The sequence below is a fragment of the Gossypium arboreum genome, chromosome 4 (genome assembly GCF_025698485.1).
Source record: "Gossypium arboreum isolate Shixiya-1 chromosome 4, ASM2569848v2, whole genome shotgun sequence".
Taxonomy (NCBI): domain Eukaryota; kingdom Viridiplantae; phylum Streptophyta; class Magnoliopsida; order Malvales; family Malvaceae; genus Gossypium; species Gossypium arboreum.
Window position 1 is genome coordinate 60,455,977 of NC_069073.1, and position 18,102 is coordinate 60,474,078.

Here is an 18,102-nt window from a genome sequence, read left to right on the forward strand (position 1 = left end):
CTCACAATCAAAATGTCTAATTACCACTTAAGGACCTTAACTTTAAGGTTCTATAGCTATTAGACACCTTTAGTATTAGAACCCAAGTTTTACGCTTTATGCGGTTTAGTCCTTTTTACCGAATTAAGCATTCAAACGATAAAATTACTTCACGAAACTTTCACACATACATGCTATCATACTGTAAACACTTAAAATTATATTAAAATAATTCTTCAATCTCAGATTTTTGGTTCTGAAACCACTTTTCGATTTGACTAAAAATGGGTTGTTACAGACATTGTTTCTATAAAGAAGATTAATATTTCGTTAAGTTTAGATAATTGAAGAAAATTGTGACCCACTATTTATATATGAAATAGGAACCAACGGTAAAAGGGTAATCGCCACACTTCAGAAATAGAAAGGATGGAAGTGATAAGATCGGTTAAGTTTTGACGTCACAACACAAGTCTTGATAAGTTCAGGTTTAGTTTTTAAAGAACAAATAGATAACTCTTAAAGTTATATTAAAAATGTACATTACCCTATTACAAAGTACTTCACTGAATATATATAAGACCTTAGCAAACGAATGGTCATTTTGGCCATTAATGTGAATAAATGAATTAAAATAATACATTAATCCTAAATTTCATGAATCTAAGTATTCAAAGAATGCAATGAACAACCATATACATTCCCCTTGTAGTCCATGCACCTTGATGATGAATTTAGTTACCACATTTATTGCGTTACAAGAGAGCTCATGCATGTGAAGAAATCAATCTGCAAAATTCATGTAAGACCCTTTGCTGACCAAAATTCCATGTATGTAAAGTAATTTGAATGGACACTTGATGAATGTTCATGTAATTTAATCCTTAAGGCTTTGCACCTTCTTTGTGACTGGTCGGTTTTGTATAAACCTTAGAGAATGAAAAGATCTAGTTTAAAGCACCTTAATTCCATGTCTCTCATCTGAATAAACAATTCCTTGTAACCTTTTAGGTGACCAGTCCTTTGTTGTGCCTAGGACAAAATAAAGACATATTAAAGACAAAAATAAACACAACAATTAAACTGTAATGAAAAAGGACATAATAATGACATAACAAACTAAGACATATTTAAAACACAATAGGACACATTAAATATGAAATTAATGATGTAATGAAAGTGATACAACATTAAATACTTAAATAATAAGACACATATTAAAACAACAAAATATGATTTTTAAAAGCTGTGAAATTAAGACAAAGTAAAATTGATTTTGTCTTCAAAAGTCCATATGCAAAATGTTGCATGGAATTGGATCTTTAATAGATGCCAAATAAAGATTGGACTTGTCATATTCAACCCAAACGTGTTGGATCAAGGTCACAAGTGCTTTCTTGAATTTCTAAGCTCTAACCCGCGCCGTAGGCCCAATAAGAATTTTAATTGGACCATCAGAAATAGCTTGCATCATATCTCTTGGAGTCTCATCAACATATGATCCAAATAGTATGGAAATGGGTAGCTTGGTTCTTGGCCCAATTAACATTCTAGAAATCACATCATCCCCTCCCTCTTCAAAGCAATTTGTCCTTAAATCAAGCTATTTGCTCGAAATAAAATTTTGTTGATCACAGTCTCTTAAATTGTACTTTTCTGCCATTGAATTGAAAACAACTCTTTTCCAGTAACCTGAAAAAGAAAAACACCTTTATAAGCAGAACTAATATAAGCTTGTGCTATCCTTTCTTCTTCAAAAGAATCTTCCTTTACATTATCACCTCCATCAGCACAAAACAAATCAGAGATATTGCAAATGAACACAATACATTTACTTGGATCCCCATTTAAAAATGGTGCACAAAAGAAAACTCCAGGGTCAAAGACATGATTTTGCTTTACCATCTCAACATGAACAAAAAAAATTCCCTTTCAGAAGTGACTAATAAATGTTGGACAACAAGAATTTATCCACACAATTGTTTAAAATGAAATTCTGATACTTGAATTTTCTCAATAATGATATGGATAAACAATCCCGAGATGAAACACAAAATTTTGATCCTTCTCATCTTCATGAATCAAATATTTTTCTTTCAAAAACAAATCACCCATGCTAAACAAAGAAAAGTTAGGTCTATGAATGTTTGAATAAACAAAACCCTCAAACTTTCTTCGAATAGGCATATACATCCACAAGTGTTTCCAATGAAGAGTCATGAATTTCACATAACCATAAACATTAAGCAGTTTAAGATTATTATGTGAAAATTCATTGTTAATAACAGTAGACCAATGAGAACGCATGTTGTAAAGAAAACTTTTTAAAACAATATCAGTGTCAAACTTATCAACAACATGTGAGATAAGCTTCCTTGATTCAATTGCCAAAGTTCCCTTACCATCCTTACCTTATTGGTCTTGTGAAGTAATTTTATTCTCCAACTTACTTTTCTCTAAAATACATAATCGTCTTTCATTGGATGAGAAATGAAGTAAAACAACCGCTGATGGGTTCTTAGAAACTTGTAATAAAGGGTTATCACAAAGCAAATTCAAATTTTGGTTAGTTAAAACATCTTTTTCCTTTGCTTGGGTATTTTTTTGCTGCTTATTTTCTTTTTCCAAATTGAAACTCTCCTTTTTTATTTAACATTTATTTTCACTCACCTCACCCTCATTACTCAAATGCTCTTTTCTTTTTGTTCTCTCATTTTCTTTCTCTTTTTCTTTTCAATCTCAATCTTACTCTCCTCTTCTTTTTTCTTTTCATATTTTTCTTTTTCTCTTTTCTCAAGCTTTCTCTTTCTTTCTTTTTTTAGTTTCTTCTCTCTTTACGATTTTGTTTTCCTCTCTCTTATTCTTTTTTACTTCTTCATTCTTTTTTTCTCTAACAATTTCTCTCGATTTCATCATCTTGACTTGGTCTTCCCGAATTTAATCCAGAGTCAATAATACCAAGGTGATCTTATTACTTTGACACTTGAAAGTGTACCAGTTAGCATGGCCATCATAATGAACTCGTTAATCAAATTGCCATGGACACGTAAGAAGGATATGGTAGGCTTGCATCAAGACAACATCATAAAGTACTTCATCTTTGTACATACCAATTTAGAAAGATACCATCACTTGTTTGGTGACTTTGATTTCACCATTCTTGTTCAACCATTGCAATTGTACAATTGAGGGTGCTTTGTTGTAGGCAAATGGAGCTTTTCCACCATGATTGTACTTGCAATATTAGTACAATTCCTACCATCAACTATCAAACTGTAGACCTTGCCTTTTACATGGCAACGAGTTTGAAGCAAGTTTTCTTGTTGTAATCCTTAGCACTAGGTTCGAACGTTTAGAGCCTTCCTTGAAATAATACTCTCTTTGATCATGATTTTAATAAACAAAAGAACAAATTTGACGATAAGATGTGTACCTCACAAAACAAAACCTCATGTCTTACTCTTGAAAAGAAAGTTCACTCCTCCCGTTTTTGCACACAAATTTTGGCTTTTATCACTCTAATTGGCTGACATGCTCTCGCCTTTTACCACTCAAATCTCTTGAGTTCGTTAGGAACTTGGTATGAAAAGAAATTAACAAAACGGTAATCTTGAAGGTGTTGTTAGGATGGGACACAATCGAAGAAAAATAGAAGGTTGAAATTAATGTGATAGAAATGTGTTCAAATGACTCAAAAGATGATTAGAAGGTATTTTGGCTAAATGGAAAAAAGAATTTTTTTTTTGCTTGGCTTTTTTTTTCGTAAAAATTTACCAAAATATGTAAAATGAGCTCAAAAGTACTAATCAATTGAAATTTTTATTAATGGGTTCCCTGACTATTTTTAAAATTTTAACCTCATCTTTTGTTTTTTTCACAATTGTTTTCTCATGATTTTTTTTAAATACGAGAGAGAGAAAATAAAACGATACCTGTAAAGAATTCTAGCTCTGATACCCAATGATGTGAACCTCGTATGCAGTCAAGATTATGAGTCACAATTTAAGTTGCCCAATTGTTTCTAAATAGGATCAAACTCGAAATATAGCAAAAGATAGGAATAAAAGAAAAATAGCAAACAAAATGGTAAATGATATAACTTTCGAACTCAAAAAAAAATCTTAAAAATGAACTTATGCTATATAATAACGAGACCCAGTTTTTATAAAGATGATTAATATTTTGATAGGTTTGGAAATTGAAGAAAAACCGACCCACTATTTATATATGAAATAGGAACCAACTGTATAAGGGTGATCCCCACTCTTTAGAAATAGAAATGATTGAAATGATAAGACCGATTAAGTTTTGAACGCCATAAGACAATTCTTGATAAGTTTGGGTTTATTTCTTAAAGAAAAAAAAGATAACTCTCAAATATATATTAAAAATGTTCATTACCCTATTACAAAGTACTTGACCGAATATATATAGGGCCTTAGAAAACGAATGGTCATTTCAGCCATTAATGTGAATACATGAATTAAAATAATACATTAATCCTAAAGTTCATCAATCCAAATATTCAAAGAATACAATGAACAACCATATACATTCCCCTTGTCGTCCATGCACCTTGATGATGAATTCGGTGGCTGCATTTAACTCGTTGCAAGAGAGTTCATGCATGGGAAGAAGTTAATTGACCAAATTCATGTAAGACCCTTTGGTGACCGAAAATTTCATATATGTGAAGGAGTTTGAATGGACACTTGATGAATGTTCATGCAGCTTAATCCTTAAGGATTTGCACCTTTTTTGTGACTGTTCGGTTTTGTATGAACCTTGGAGAACGAACAGACCTAGTTTAAAGCACCTTAATTCCATATTCCTTAGCTGAATGAACAACTCCTTGTAACCCTTTAGGTGACCAACCATTTGTTGTTCCTAGAACAAAATAAAGACATATTAAAGACAAAAATAAACATAACAATTAAATTGTAACAAAAAAGACATGATAATGACATAACAAACTAAGACATTTTTAAAACACAATAGGACACATTAGATATAAAACTAATGATGTAATGAAAATTACAATATTTAATATTTAAATAATAAGACACACATTGAAACAAAAAAGTATGATTTTAAAAAGTTATGGAATTAAGACAAAGTAAAATGGATGATTGAGCTTCAAAATTTCACATGCAAAATGTTGCATGAACTTGGGTCTTTAATAGATGCCAATTAAATATTGAACTTGTCATATTCAGCCCAAACGTGTTGGATCAAACCTACAAGTGCTTCTTTGAATCTCTTAGTTCTAGCCCGTATCATAGGCCTAATAGGAATTTTAATTGGACCATCAGAAATATCTTACATCCTATCTCTTAGAGCCTCGTCAACATATATCCTAAATGGTATGGAAATGGGCAGCTTGATGTTTGGCCCAATTAACATTCCAAAGATCACGTCACTAAATAATTTAATAATAATAAAATTATATGATATAATATTAATAATATATAAAGAAATAAAAAGTATGACAACTAAAAAATCTTTCCATCACATTCCATTTTGAATGGCTTAGATTTAATTCTTTCCTATGTTATCCAATGGCCCTGACAAAATTTTCATATCTTTCTTTAATTAAAATTTAAACAATTATCAACTCTTTTTGTAATAATTGCACTCTATGTTCTTTCACATTTTCCCACCAATTCAATTTAATTCTTTATACTTTAAATCTTTCATTTTATTCTAACACTTTTTATAACCTTACAATTTAGTTTATACCCTAAATTAATATTTTTCAATATATTAATCTTTTCAATTCCTCAAGTATCTAATTATCTTTTCTACTAACACTAATAATTCTTATTTTATTGACTTCAAAATTCTAAGTCATATATTCTTGAATTAACACTATTTACGATTAAGGGATTTTAGGGACATTACAATAATTTGGAAAATATAAAATAAAAATTTAAATTTTGGAAGGTGATTAAATTAATAAATTTCAATATTATAGTAACAAATCAATTGACATTATCAAGAGATAAAAAATTTCAACAATTTATTTAATTTATTTTGATGTTTTGAAATTTAAATTTTAATATTTTAAAAAGAATTTTAGAATTTTGACAATGGGATAAGCAAATACAATTTGACAATTTTGTGTATTATTTTAGTTTCTATCACTATTTCACTTTAATGCTTGATGTTTTATTTACACCAATCAATATTTAAAAAGATATTATTTTTAAGTCACCAAACTTAAAGCGACTCGAAAGTTGAGTGACAAAAATGAAAATACAGATATGTTATAACATGTACAATTAACTACCGTTACAGCTGGTGATTGAAATGAAACTGCCCTAAAAGTTAGATAACAAAATTATAAAAATTTAATTTTAGGTGATCAAATTGAAAATATTCTAAAAGTTGTGTGGGTCGTTTACCCAAAAAGTCAAAAGTAGAACCCAACCCTTCAAATTCTGACCAATATAAAAAAATTCAATATCCTTATGTCTCTTTCAGCTCCAACACTTTTGGTCCAGATGAACCCAACTCACCAATTTAAACCAGTTGCTTCGAAATCCAGGAAAACAGTTCGGTCGAGCCAATGCCTGGAAGGACGGACGAGTCACAGTTCCAAAGCAGTGACCGTTAGGACCCGGACCAAACCAAGCCGTAAACAAACTCGGCCGCAATCTTCTCCGGTTTCTCTCCCTTGTTTTCGCAATACCACGATACTGCCCCCGGAGTTCTTTCAAATTGACGCTCTTGATTTGGCGCCACGTTTGCTTGGCAAGTTTTTAAGGAGAGATGATGTTGTTCTTCAAATCACTGAGGTAATTTTTGGTGCATTTTTGCTGACTTTCTTCCTAAATTCTTTTAGCTCTTCGGAAAATCGAAATGGAAGTTCGAAATTTGTACTTTTTGGGTGTTGGGGCTTTCATTAATTTGAGCAGTTGAATTTTGTTCAAAGCCCATTTTATTTGCTTGCTGAGAAGAAAACCAAAGAAAAACAAAGGCTACCTACTAATTGGGTCTGGTCAAAGTTTCATATTCCCCCCACCAATTAATTTTAATTCCATTGTTATGCATTTTCTTATTTGAATCATTATGTTTTAACAGGTAGAGGCTTATAGGCCAAATGACTCAGCTTGTCATGGTAGATTTGGAGTCACGGCAAGAACAGCCCCTGTTGTGAGTTTAGCCCTTTTGCTTTCATCTTTCACATGTGCTTGCTAATCTGATCATTGCTCCAGTAATACCTTGATGGTTTTAACACTATTTATGTTTATTTTGGTACTAATAATAATAGATATTGAGATCCTCTATGTGGTTGTTGTAGTTTGGTCCTGGAGGGCATGCTTATGTTTATCTTTGCTATGGACTTCATACGATGCTCAATGTTGTTGCTGACAAAGAAGGAGCTGGGGCTGCAGTGTTAATACGTGCATGCGCTCCGGTGTGTGGTACGTTATCATATTATTATCTTGTATTAACTAAGTATCTGTTACTTCTATAATCATCTGCTTTGTTTGTTATCTATTAAATTGCTAATGTTTCTTATTATTGTAGCCTATTTAGCCTTTCATTGTTGTGAATGCGTAGTTGATGATCCCTTGAATTGTCCTTATTTAATTATTTGCAATCGCCTACTTTAACATCTCATAATATAGTAACTGTTAAGAATTTTTGTGGGAATATTCATTTCTAGTTTTCTTGTCCTTCATAAAAATCTCGAACTTTACATGCTTTCTATCTTTGGGTCAGAAAACAAAACATAATGTTTGTTGAAGGCAATATGTGAACCCCGTTGCAGGTTTGGAGACTATTCAGGAGCGTCGTGGTCAGCAAACTGAAAAGCCTATTCTTCTCACTGGACCCGGAAAGGTTCTAAGTTTATTATTTCCTCTTATTTTTGGATTATTTTGATGTTCCTTTTTATGTTCCTTTTTATGCAATGTGGATTTGTTGGTTCAATTAGCATAAACAGTTTTTAAATATTGGTTTCAGATAATTAATTAAGAATTCTTCTCAAGTGCAAATAAAATCTTGATCCTCTTTTACCTTGACATATTCATTGCATCACCTATATGCAATTTGAACTTATTAGTGAGATGAGCTATAATGACAAAATTTGGGGAGAGGGAGGAGGGATGATGAAAATTATCCAAAACAAAAGAAAAGGAAGTGATGAAATGAATTCAGATTTTTCATTTATCAAACATTCAAACTCAGCATTGGATTTGCTACTAAGAAGGTTTAAAGTGAATCTAACAGTTTGGAATGATGCCAAAATTCCAAGGCTTTAATGGCTTCAAAAGAGAACTGAAGAAATGTACCATGTATACGGCCAACCCTGCATGCAAACTGTCAGGTCATTTCTGCCCACACATGTGCATATGTACTTCACACTTTGTTTTCTTTTCGTCTGCCTCTCTTTTTGTTACACTTTCATGAAGTATTAACTTTCACTTATCCTTTTTACTTTTAAGCTTCCAAGTCATTTATGTGGAAAAAAAAAGTTTTAGATCATATTCTAGCTGATAAAATGTGGAGGCATTGAATGACACTTAGAAAGAATTATATGAGCTTAACATTAATGTATAATCAGACAATAAAGTTTTTTGCTTGGATTGAAACATTGGTGTATTAAAGTTCTTCAGGTCTTTCATGTATTAAGTTGCTGCAACTTAGCAAAGAGAAAATTTACTCGCTGATCTATTAGTGATCTGGTCCTCCCTCCCCCACCCGCACCCCCACCCCCACCTCCCCAAAAAAAAACGATTCCTTGCATAGAGCAATCATCTCCTATATTACTCAAATTCAAGTGAGAGTGTCAAATATGAGTATGTTTAATTTTTTATAAGTTTCTCTATGTACTTGGTGGGGGGTCATACCCATATGTGCCATACATGGGTGTCAAACATGAGTACTTCATGAAAAAAATAGTCATAGATATCTCTCTGGAGTAATGTATGATTTTTGAGTTATTAATTCATATATTTCTATGTATTAGGTTGGTCAGGCACTTGGAATTACCACAGAATGGTCTAACCATCCACTATACACTCCTGGTAATTAGTTGAGCTGCTATATTTGTACATAATTCTGATTTCTACTGATGTAGTCCTATAATATAAAATTATATGGAGTGTGGCCTAGGTGGTTTGGAACTCTTGGACGGGCCTGAACCGGATAAGATATTAATTGGGCCACGTGTTGGCATTGAGTACGCTTTACCCGAGCACGTTAACGCCTTGTGGAGATTTGCCATTGCCGGTTCCGCATGGATAAGTGCTCCTAAAAATACTCTCAGGCTTTCCTAGGCTCTTTATAATACATGAACTTGTTTTGATATGAATTGTTTTTTATCACTTCTTTTTCCTTCTGTCGTTCTAGGAAAATGTGATATATATATGAATTCAATGCACTACGAATGAAGCAAATTCATTTGCAATTTTTTGCCTTTGTAAAGCTTTCTTTCCTTTTAATATTTTTTTTGGGCAACTTTAAATTTCACAAACTTGTAAATCAAAATTCAAACAAATTTTTTTATCCAATTCAACATTAATTGTCAGATTGACTTGGATTTATGTATGTTATTTTGCTCGTCGATGAGTATTGATCCAGCTCTCCAATTGTCGAATCACTACTTGGAGCATGTTAGTGGAATTTTAGAGAAAAGAAAAAAACTTGACAATCCAATAACTCAAATAAGCACCTTGAATAATTCAGTAACTTAAATAAAATTTTTTGAATAATTCAGTGATCAAATTGTAACCATTTTTATTTAAGTGACCACAAAAATTTAATCATAGTTTAGTGATTAAAAGTGCAGTTTACCCAAGAATAATAATAAATTTGATATTAATTTGATATAATTTACAAGCAAAGGTAATATGTGAATACAGCTTTCTTCTATTTATTTTATTTTATTTGTGAATATCATATATTAAAAATATGAGGTAAAGTATAAGAATAGTTATCTAACTATTTAGTTCGTTCTATTTTGACCAATGAGAATTTTTTTGTTTTAGTAATTTTTTAAATTAAAATTTTAGTCATTTTGTCATTAACTTAGTAATAAAATTTGCTTCGGTTCTACCAATTTGATAATCTAAAAAATGCAACAACTTTAGCTCTTAATGTTTAAAAATTTGTTATTTTAGCTCTAATTTTAAAAATTATAAAATATATTTAAAAATCTTTAAAATATTTTTATATTTACTTTTAGAATTTTGTTAATTTATATTTACTTTTTCTTATCGACCATGCTCACATTCTCATCAATCAAGCATATATAAAAACCCATAAATTAAAGCTTTTTTTTTTTTTTTTTTTAGTCTCTTTTACATCAAAGTTGTTATGACCTTATCGAAATTCAAATTGAGTTGAGAAATTTATTTAATTGAGAAATTAATTTAGTTAATTTAATTAATTAAATTGAGGAATAAATAATTTTATTTTGGGAAATAGAAAACAAATATTGAGTTGAATTAAATTATAAAGTGTTGAATCAAAAGTCTAAGAAACACATATAATTTGACCCAATACTAGGGTGTGTCGCTGACCTCGTTTTCTAAAAGTGTGTTTTTTTATTTAAATAATATTATTTTTAAGGGTTTGTTTAACTAGGATTCTTGTACTTTTATTTATAAATAGATGTCATTAGTTGACCTAAAACACACATTTTTTTTAATTACTAAGAATTTATTAACTAAGAATAAATTCTATTTTCTAGAAATTATGATGTTTACCTATTTCTATGAGAGAAGTTACTTTTCTACTAGAAGTAATAAATTTATTTCTTTTTTGTGATCTGGTTCGTGTTGCTCAAGCTTGTACTCAACGAAATTCGTGGTACAAGGATAGCAAAGAAAGTCGTTTGGTTGAAATTCAAAATCAACTCAAATCTATCTCACACAAAGCACATGTACTTTTCAATTAGAGTTTATTACTATAAATATCACAAAGTGGCTTGATTTTGAAAAAAAATTTAAACTTTCATGGTAATTATTAAAACTATTTTCTTAACGATTTTTCCAACAATTTGGGCAAGGATAGTGTCACAAGGGAAGCAACAAACTTTCTTTAACTATGATTTGGAGATTTGGTTGTACATGAACCAAATCGAGAAGGATTTACTTCTGAAGGTGGGTGCACAGTGGAATGTACTGTCTGGGGATGTTTGTTGGTGTGTATGGAAGAATCGAAATGCTTTTGTTTTTAATTCTACTCTTACCAGTTCTGAACTTGTGCTGAAGCAAAGCATTGCTTATGCTAAGCATATCATCCAATCTATACTGCCTAAGCCAGTGCAACAAGGTGGTGTTCAACAACTGGTTCACTGGGAGGGACCTCCTCCGGGCTGGGCCAAATTGAACATAGACGGTGGCGTGGACATAGGAACAAGGCTTGGCCCAGTGGGTTGGTTGTTGCATGATAAACACGGAAATCAAATACTTGGCTACTGTCTAAATGATGGTGTGTTGGACGTGTTGCAAGCGAAATTATGAGGTGTTGTAGACAACTTGTAGCTAGTGTGGAGGGTTGATTTCAGACAGGTTGTGATCGAAGTGGATTACCATTGGGTGGTTCTATTGCTTAATAATTAAGATGCAATGGTCAGTCCGTTTAGCTTAATCTGATATATTAATAGTTTTAAGTTGAGAGATTGAAGTATTACTTGTCAGCATATGTTTTGCGAGACAAATTAGATGACAGATGCAATAAGAAAATTGATACCACCATTACAAAAGGAGTTATTTTTCCACTATATGCCACAAAGTTGTCTTTCAGTGTTGAGTAAAATTTGGCATATGTTAGATTTGTGTGGGGCTAAATCAACTAATGATTTTTTGATGCTTTGCCTTTGGACCTCTTCTCAATTCAAAAAAAAAAAAAAAAATATCTCAAGAGAAGATTAAATTAAATAAAAGTAAAAAATAAATGAACTTTAAAAAAATCATGAAAGAAAAAGGATAGAAGGAAGAAGATTAAAATTAAAAATAAATACGTGACATATCACAATAAATTTTTCAACGGAGCTAATAGATGGTGTTTTTTTTAAACAAAATAAATTTGTTTAAGGTACAAAATAATATTTTAGGTAGACTAATTTTTTAAAAAAAACACCTAACTCAGAAAAATGTCATAGTTTAAAGATTATGAAGATATATATTTTTTTAATTTGCCAGTTTGCCGCCCATATAAAATTAAATGAAAACCCTTAAACCGATTTTTTGTCTTTCCCAAAATCTCGTACTTTAAAGGAAAAAAAGAAACAGAGAAAAAAGTTCACCCTTTGTTTTTCAGAAATGGAAGAAGAAGATCAGCGCAAAGTCACAGATCTAGTAATTGAGCTAGTTCGTCGTTTACTCTCTCAACAAAACCCTCAAAACGCAAGCCCTAACTCTCCTCATCTCTCCCAATCTCTTCGCTACGCTCTCCGCATTCTATCCAGCCGTTTAACCCCTTCCGTTTCCCCTGATGCGGACGCCGTCGCCGAATCCATCAAGCGCCGTCTCGCCACTCAAGGTAACTCCTCTGATGCCCTTACTTTCGCTGATCTCTATACCAAGTTCGCTTCCAAAAATGGTCCGGGCAGCGTTAATAACAAATGGGCTGTTCTTTATTTGCTTAAAATTATATCCGAGGATCGAAAAAATGCTATCAGTGGGATGGATTCTTCGGTTTTCTTGCCTAATTTAGGTTTAAATGATGATGAAATGGGAAATGATTTAAGGGTTTTGAATGCTAAAGAGAATAGAGAAAAGGCTTGGAAAAATGGGGTTTTATTGGTTTCAAAAGACCCCGAAAATTTGCGCGAAATTTCGTTTAGGGAGTTTGGGAATTTAGTTGAGGAAGAGAATGAGGTGACTGAAGAGGTTTTGGTTAGAGATGTGTTGTATGCTTGTCAAGGGATTGATGGGAAGTATGTGAAATTTGATAGTAATTTAGATGGTTATGCTTTATCAGATTCAATTAAGGTACCTAGAGCTACTCGAACTATTGTTAGGAAGCTTTGTGAATTAGGCTGGTTGTTTAGGAAAGTTAAAGGGTATATTTCAGAGAGTATGGATCGTTTTCCTGCTGAAGATGTGGGGACTGTAGGCCAGGCATTTTGTGCTGCTTTGCAGGATGAGTTATCGGAGTATTATAAGTTGTTGGCTGTCCTAGAGGCTCAGTCAACAAATCCAATTCCATTGGTTTCAGAGAATGCAAGTTCAGGGAACTACTTGTCCTTGAGGAGATTGTCAGTTTGGTTTGCTGAGCCAATGGTGAAAATGAGACTGATGGCCATTTTGGTTGATAAGTGTAAAGCTTTGAGGGGAGGTGCTATGGCTGGCGCTATTCATTTGCATGCACAGCATGGTGATCCTCTAGTCCATGACTTCATGAGGCGATTGCTTAGGAGGGTGTGCTCTCCGCTTTTTGAAATGGTGAGGAGCTGGGTTTTGGAAGGGGAATTGGAGGACATTTTTGCTGAATTCTTTATTGTGGGGCAACCAGTGAAAGCTGAATCCCTTTGGAGAGAAGGTTACCGACTGCATGCTGGAATGTTGCCTCTGTTCATTTCCCAATCTATTGCTCAACGTATTCTGAGGACTGGGAAATCTATTAATTTTCTTCGTGTTTGTTGTGATGACCGAGGTTGGGCGGATGCAGCAACAGAGGCTGTAGCTGCTGCTGGAGTGACTACTAGAAGAGGGGGTCTTGGATATGGAGAAACTGATGCACTTGAATCTCTAGTCATGGAAGCAGCTAAGAGAATTGATAAGCATTTGTTGGATGTTATATACAAGAGGTACAAGTTTAAAGAACACTGTCTTGCAATCAAGAGATATTTGCTGCTTGGGCAGGGTGATTTTGTTCAGTACCTGATGGATATTGTTGGACCAGAGCTTTCTGAGCCTGCTAATACTATTAGTTCCTTCAAGTTAGCTGGATTACTGGAAAGTGCAATTCGGTCATCTAATGCTCAGTATGATGATCCTGACATACTAGATCGGTTGAGAGTTAAGATGATGCCACACGGCACTGGTGACCGTGGATGGGATGTATTCTCATTGGAATATGATGCTAGGGTTCCTTTAGATACAGTGTTTACTGAATCTGTCATGACAAGGTATTTAAGAATTTTTAATTTTCTGTGGAAGCTTAGACAGGTGGAGCATGCACTCATTGGTGCTTGGAAGACAATGAAACCCAATTGTCTTACTTCACATGTATACACAAAGCTGCAACATGCTGTAAAATTGCAATTGCTTTCAACATTGAGGCGATGCCAGGTTCTTTGGGATGAGATGAATCATTTTGTTACCAACTTGCAATACTATATCATGTTTGAAGTCTTGGAGGTGTCATGGTCCAATTTTTCCAATGAAATGGAAGTAGCCAAAGATCTTGATGATCTACTTGCAGCACATGAGAAGTACCTCCACTCAATTGTAGAAAAATCACTCCTGGGTGAAAGATCTCAAACCCTTTACAAGTCACTGTTTGTCCTCTTTGACCTTATACTGCAATTTAGAAGTCTTGCAGATCGGTTATATGAAGGAATTCATGAGTTACAAGCGAGGTATGTACTGATATCATACTATTTGCACATTTTTTAGTTATCTTAAGTGAAGTGTCCTGTTTAGATGTTCCCTCACACTTGCTTTTTATGTTGTGTAGAACTGCAGAATCCTCTTTAAGTTCTCGAGACAAAAACAAACTGAGGCAAACCAAGGATAAATCTTCAGAGCCAGGGTCTTGGATTAGGGAAGGCAGGAAAGCTCTAACACAGCGTGCTAGTGAATTCCTTCAAAATATGGGACAAGAACTAGATGCATTAGCTACGGAGTATAAATCATTGCTTGAGGGTTTCTTAACTCAGTTGCCTGTTCAGCAACATGTAGATTTGAAATTCCTCCTTTTCCGGTTAGATTTCACTGAATTTTATACTCGACAGCATGCTACCATGTAAAGCTATCAACACGTATGGGTTTAAGGAGTTGCTGCTCATATTTGAGACATAAATGTAGTTCTTCAATTCACTAATGTCATTTTCACAATGCTCCCACTTGAATGAACAATCTCTTGTACACCTGGTGAACATTTAGACTGACCAATTTGTACAACATCTCTTCGTTTTTAGGTAGGACAACTTGTACTCTTCTGTCAGTTTTGTTCTATATTTTTACAGGCATTTGACGCTGTATATTATATTTCAGATGTCTTTCGGATGGCTTGTTTGGAATGTTGCAGTTGATTTGAAGGTATTCTTATGATTTTGTTTATGGTGTTTATGTAGTAGTGTACAAGTTTTGGATCTGATAGTCCAAGGTTATTGGTGTTTTCTTACAGCTCTTACAACTGATATGTCCAAAGGTTGTATATCTGTACCATATTTCTCTATTTGTTAATTGATGAGCAATTCATGCTATATGCTTGATTTTTATCTCTCTTATTTTAACTTAACCATTTCTTGTGCTATACCTTTGGGGACTTTATTGCGGCTCTAAGATGTGGCTTTTATCTGTTTTTTGATGCAAAGCCTAGTTTATTTTTTTTTATTTTTATTTATTTATTTATTTATTTATTTTCAACTATAAGGGACCATTAACCAACTTGTAATATCTATCCATTTTCATGTTCCTTTTCAATTTCTGCATGGAATAGAGATCAGTAAGTACTAGAATTTTGAAGTTCAAAGTATGACTAGCAATCTGGAAAGAATCTTTTACAATTTAATTTTTATGTAGTAGGAAATTAATAATATTTAAATGTAACCAGGATTTTATTGTCTTGACAGGGATGGCATATGTTTCTGTTCATTATGTTGCTGTGTTCCGCTGTGGAACACAAATAGATGATATATTCAGTAGTTTTGGATTACTTACACAATGCTCATGTCGTGTGAACCTATTCCTCAGCCATGATCTTAATTTTGTATGTTCCCCCCCTCCCCCTAAAACTGTTATAGCTGCAAAGGGCTTTTCAAAAGAGCAAAATCCACATTACCAATGATGCTAGTGGTTGGGTTTTTACTTTGTCAATGTGAGAATTCTTATTCTCATGGCTTATCATTATGGTTTCACCCATCGATAAGCAATAGCTTTCAGATTCGAGATGCCAAGGAAGTCAGTGGTGTATGAGGTGAACTGAAATCCTCTGTCCTTTCTGCCAGCTCCAATTCGTGCCCTATTAATCTAATTAGTCCATGTGTCAGATTGAATTTTATATTTTTACTTCCTGTTAACGCCATGAACTCTTTTTCTTCTCCTTCTCAAGTTTCTTTCTCTCTTTTAAGATTCAAATAAGGATTTATCGGGTGCTATGCTTTAAGACTGCATCCGAAGTTTTTTGAGTGGCAAAAAAAGGTCTAAAATTAGTCTCATTGAGTCCATCTGCAACCTTATAATTGTCAGGTATCAGAAGCTTAAGCCATTGAAAGAACACTATACTAAACCACTCTACAGGTTATAGATCCAGAAACATACATAAGTTCCTTGGTATCAAGCTGAGACTATGGGTCATCATTTTAATCCAGAAACATACACTTACTAAGCCATGGTAATTTCTGGTTTACTAAACCAGAAAATGAGTTTATGTCATACATGTTTGTAGGGTTTTGCGCAAGAACTTTAGAAGCTGCCATTTAAAAGTCATTTATGGTTAATGGCGCCTTTCCATAAAATATGAGAGAGAATTTAAGTTAACAGTTATCTTGGTATAAGCTGAGAGAATTGTTGAAGAAGGCCTTGATGCTTTGAAATGCTCATATGAATGCTTCGCATCATCAACACATTTGTCGTATGCTATGCATCAGTAATCGGGGAGCAACGTCATACTCTATGGATCCCTACACCAGTTAAATAGCCGAGAATCCAATACTAGTCAGGGCCCCATAAATGGCTGCTTGGATGTTAACTTGAACTCTGTTTCTGGCAGCCTCTCGGATCAGATCTCCTGAGCTTCTGTTATGATTGAAAAGAAAGCAACACTCTGTTTTCACTGGAACTTGAGAAATTTGACCCCAAAAAACTGAAACTTAAAGAAGCGGAGAAAAGGAGCACGGCATTAATAGGACTCCAAACATAAATTTAATGTTACATGTGGACCAATAAAATTGATGCGGATAGCGGTAGGCAAAAGGCGCAGACTTTTCGTTTGTATGAGGTTGTAATTTGATATAGGCTCCTCTTTGCGTGGGTTTTGGATTCGAGAAGCCAAGGAATTCGATGGGGTGTGGTTGTAGTTAAATAGATGCTCCTTTCTCTAGTTTGAAAATCATCCTAACTAATCTCGCTCGAAGATCATCCTAACTAATCTCGCTTCAAAATCATCTTTCTCCGCTAACATTATCTTTGCAGTCTTTTAGATTAAGATCTGACTCTTCAAATAGAAGAGAGTTTTCATCAAAATTATAACCATGAACTTGATTATAACTTTCCGAAAGTTCATCCATCATCAATCAAAAATTTAGGCTTCAACTGTTCAAAAAGCTATAAGATTAAGAGTAATATTTGTCCCCAACTTTATAATTTTTTATATATTTTTGGGAAAGTACAAGTATAGTTACTCAACTATTTAGTTCATTCTATTTTAGTCACTTAACTTTTTAAAATTAAATATGTTTTAGTCAATCTTAGTTGCCTAGTGGAAGCTTAAGGTGGGTTTTGTTTTATTGGTCCAGTAACAAACTTAACTCTCTAATGTTCACATATTTTTATCAATTTGATTTTAAATCTAAAACATTCAATAAATTTACCCCTTAGTGTTTACAAAAATTTTCATTTTAGTCCTAACTATAAAAATTATAAAAAATATTTAAAATATTTAAAATTCTTAAAATTTTAAAAGAATATAAATTATACAAAATTTTAAATTTTTAAAAATATTTTTGTACCCAAAATGACTTTCAACAGAATATTCTACTTTGTTGTTTGATGCATTCAATTGAAGAAGTTGAAAATATTAAATGCCATGGCCTTGACCTACAATATCTCTCTAATGCCTAAGCTAGAAATGATAAAGATATGAGAATACTTAATTTTCAAACTAGTAATATCTTGCAAAGAGTAAGGCCATCGAAGTTAATGTTATCAATCCAACCATTTTTGGGATTTATAAATTTATTAAATTTGAGCTTTTTGGGTTTTATTTAGGCATTTG

At 33.0% G+C, this 18,102-nt stretch overlaps 2 protein-coding genes across 5 annotated transcripts; both read left to right on the forward strand.

The window, feature by feature from the left end:
* Positions 1 to 6,417: 6,417 nt before the first annotated feature.
* Positions 6,418 to 9,397, forward strand: LOC108458555 (DNA-3-methyladenine glycosylase). Of its 2 annotated transcripts, XM_017757973.2 has the most exons (7): positions 6,418 to 6,776; positions 7,063 to 7,134; positions 7,283 to 7,406; positions 7,757 to 7,827; positions 8,218 to 8,314; positions 8,957 to 9,014; positions 9,103 to 9,190. In XM_017757973.2, exons 1-6 carry the CDS (start codon positions 6,450 to 6,452, stop codon positions 8,992 to 8,994), a joined length of 729 nt encoding a protein of 242 aa, XP_017613462.1. In that variant the 5' UTR covers positions 6,418 to 6,449; the 3' UTR covers positions 8,995 to 9,014; positions 9,103 to 9,190. The 2 variants fall into 2 exon arrangements, with proteins under 2 accessions (XP_017613462.1, XP_017613460.1); XM_017757971.2 differs by lacking the exon at positions 8,218 to 8,314 and having other exon boundaries at positions 9,103 to 9,397.
* Positions 9,398 to 11,980: 2,583 nt separating this feature from the next.
* LOC108460797 (gamma-tubulin complex component 3) lies at positions 11,981 to 16,186 on the forward strand. 3 transcript variants are annotated; one of them, XR_008281745.1, is made up of 4 exons: positions 11,987 to 14,521; positions 14,620 to 15,082; positions 15,159 to 15,203; positions 15,740 to 16,186. XR_008281745.1 is itself a non-coding variant. In XM_017760452.2 (2 exons), exons 1-2 carry the CDS (start codon positions 12,258 to 12,260, stop codon positions 14,909 to 14,911), a joined length of 2,556 nt encoding a protein of 851 aa, XP_017615941.1. In that variant the 5' UTR covers positions 11,981 to 12,257; the 3' UTR covers positions 14,912 to 15,370. The 3 variants fall into 3 exon arrangements, 1 of the variants encoding a protein (XP_017615941.1); XR_001867654.2 differs by lacking the exon at positions 15,740 to 16,186 and having other exon boundaries at positions 15,159 to 15,370; XM_017760452.2 differs by lacking the exon at positions 15,740 to 16,186 and having other exon boundaries at positions 11,981 to 14,521; positions 14,620 to 15,370.
* The last annotated feature ends 1,916 nt before the right edge of the window (positions 16,187 to 18,102 follow it).

Bases quoted from the DNA above. Each gene is read 5' to 3' on its own strand.
- LOC108460797 (XM_017760452.2), top strand. From the start codon at position 12,258: ATGGAAGAAGAAGATCAGCGCAAAGTCACAGATCTAGTAATTGAGCTA. The intron at 14,522-14,619 runs GTATGTACTGAT...TATGTTGTGTAG, and splicing joins ATTCATGAGTTACAAGCGAG to AACTGCAGAATCCTCTTTAA.
- LOC108458555 (XM_017757971.2), top strand. From the start codon at position 6,450: ATGTCTCTTTCAGCTCCAACACTTTTGGTCCAGATGAACCCAACTCAC. The intron at 7,135-7,282 runs GTGAGTTTAGCC...TGGTTGTTGTAG, and splicing joins CGGCAAGAACAGCCCCTGTT to TTTGGTCCTGGAGGGCATGC. The intron at 7,828-8,956 runs GTTCTAAGTTTA...TCTATGTATTAG, and splicing joins TTCTCACTGGACCCGGAAAG to GTTGGTCAGGCACTTGGAAT.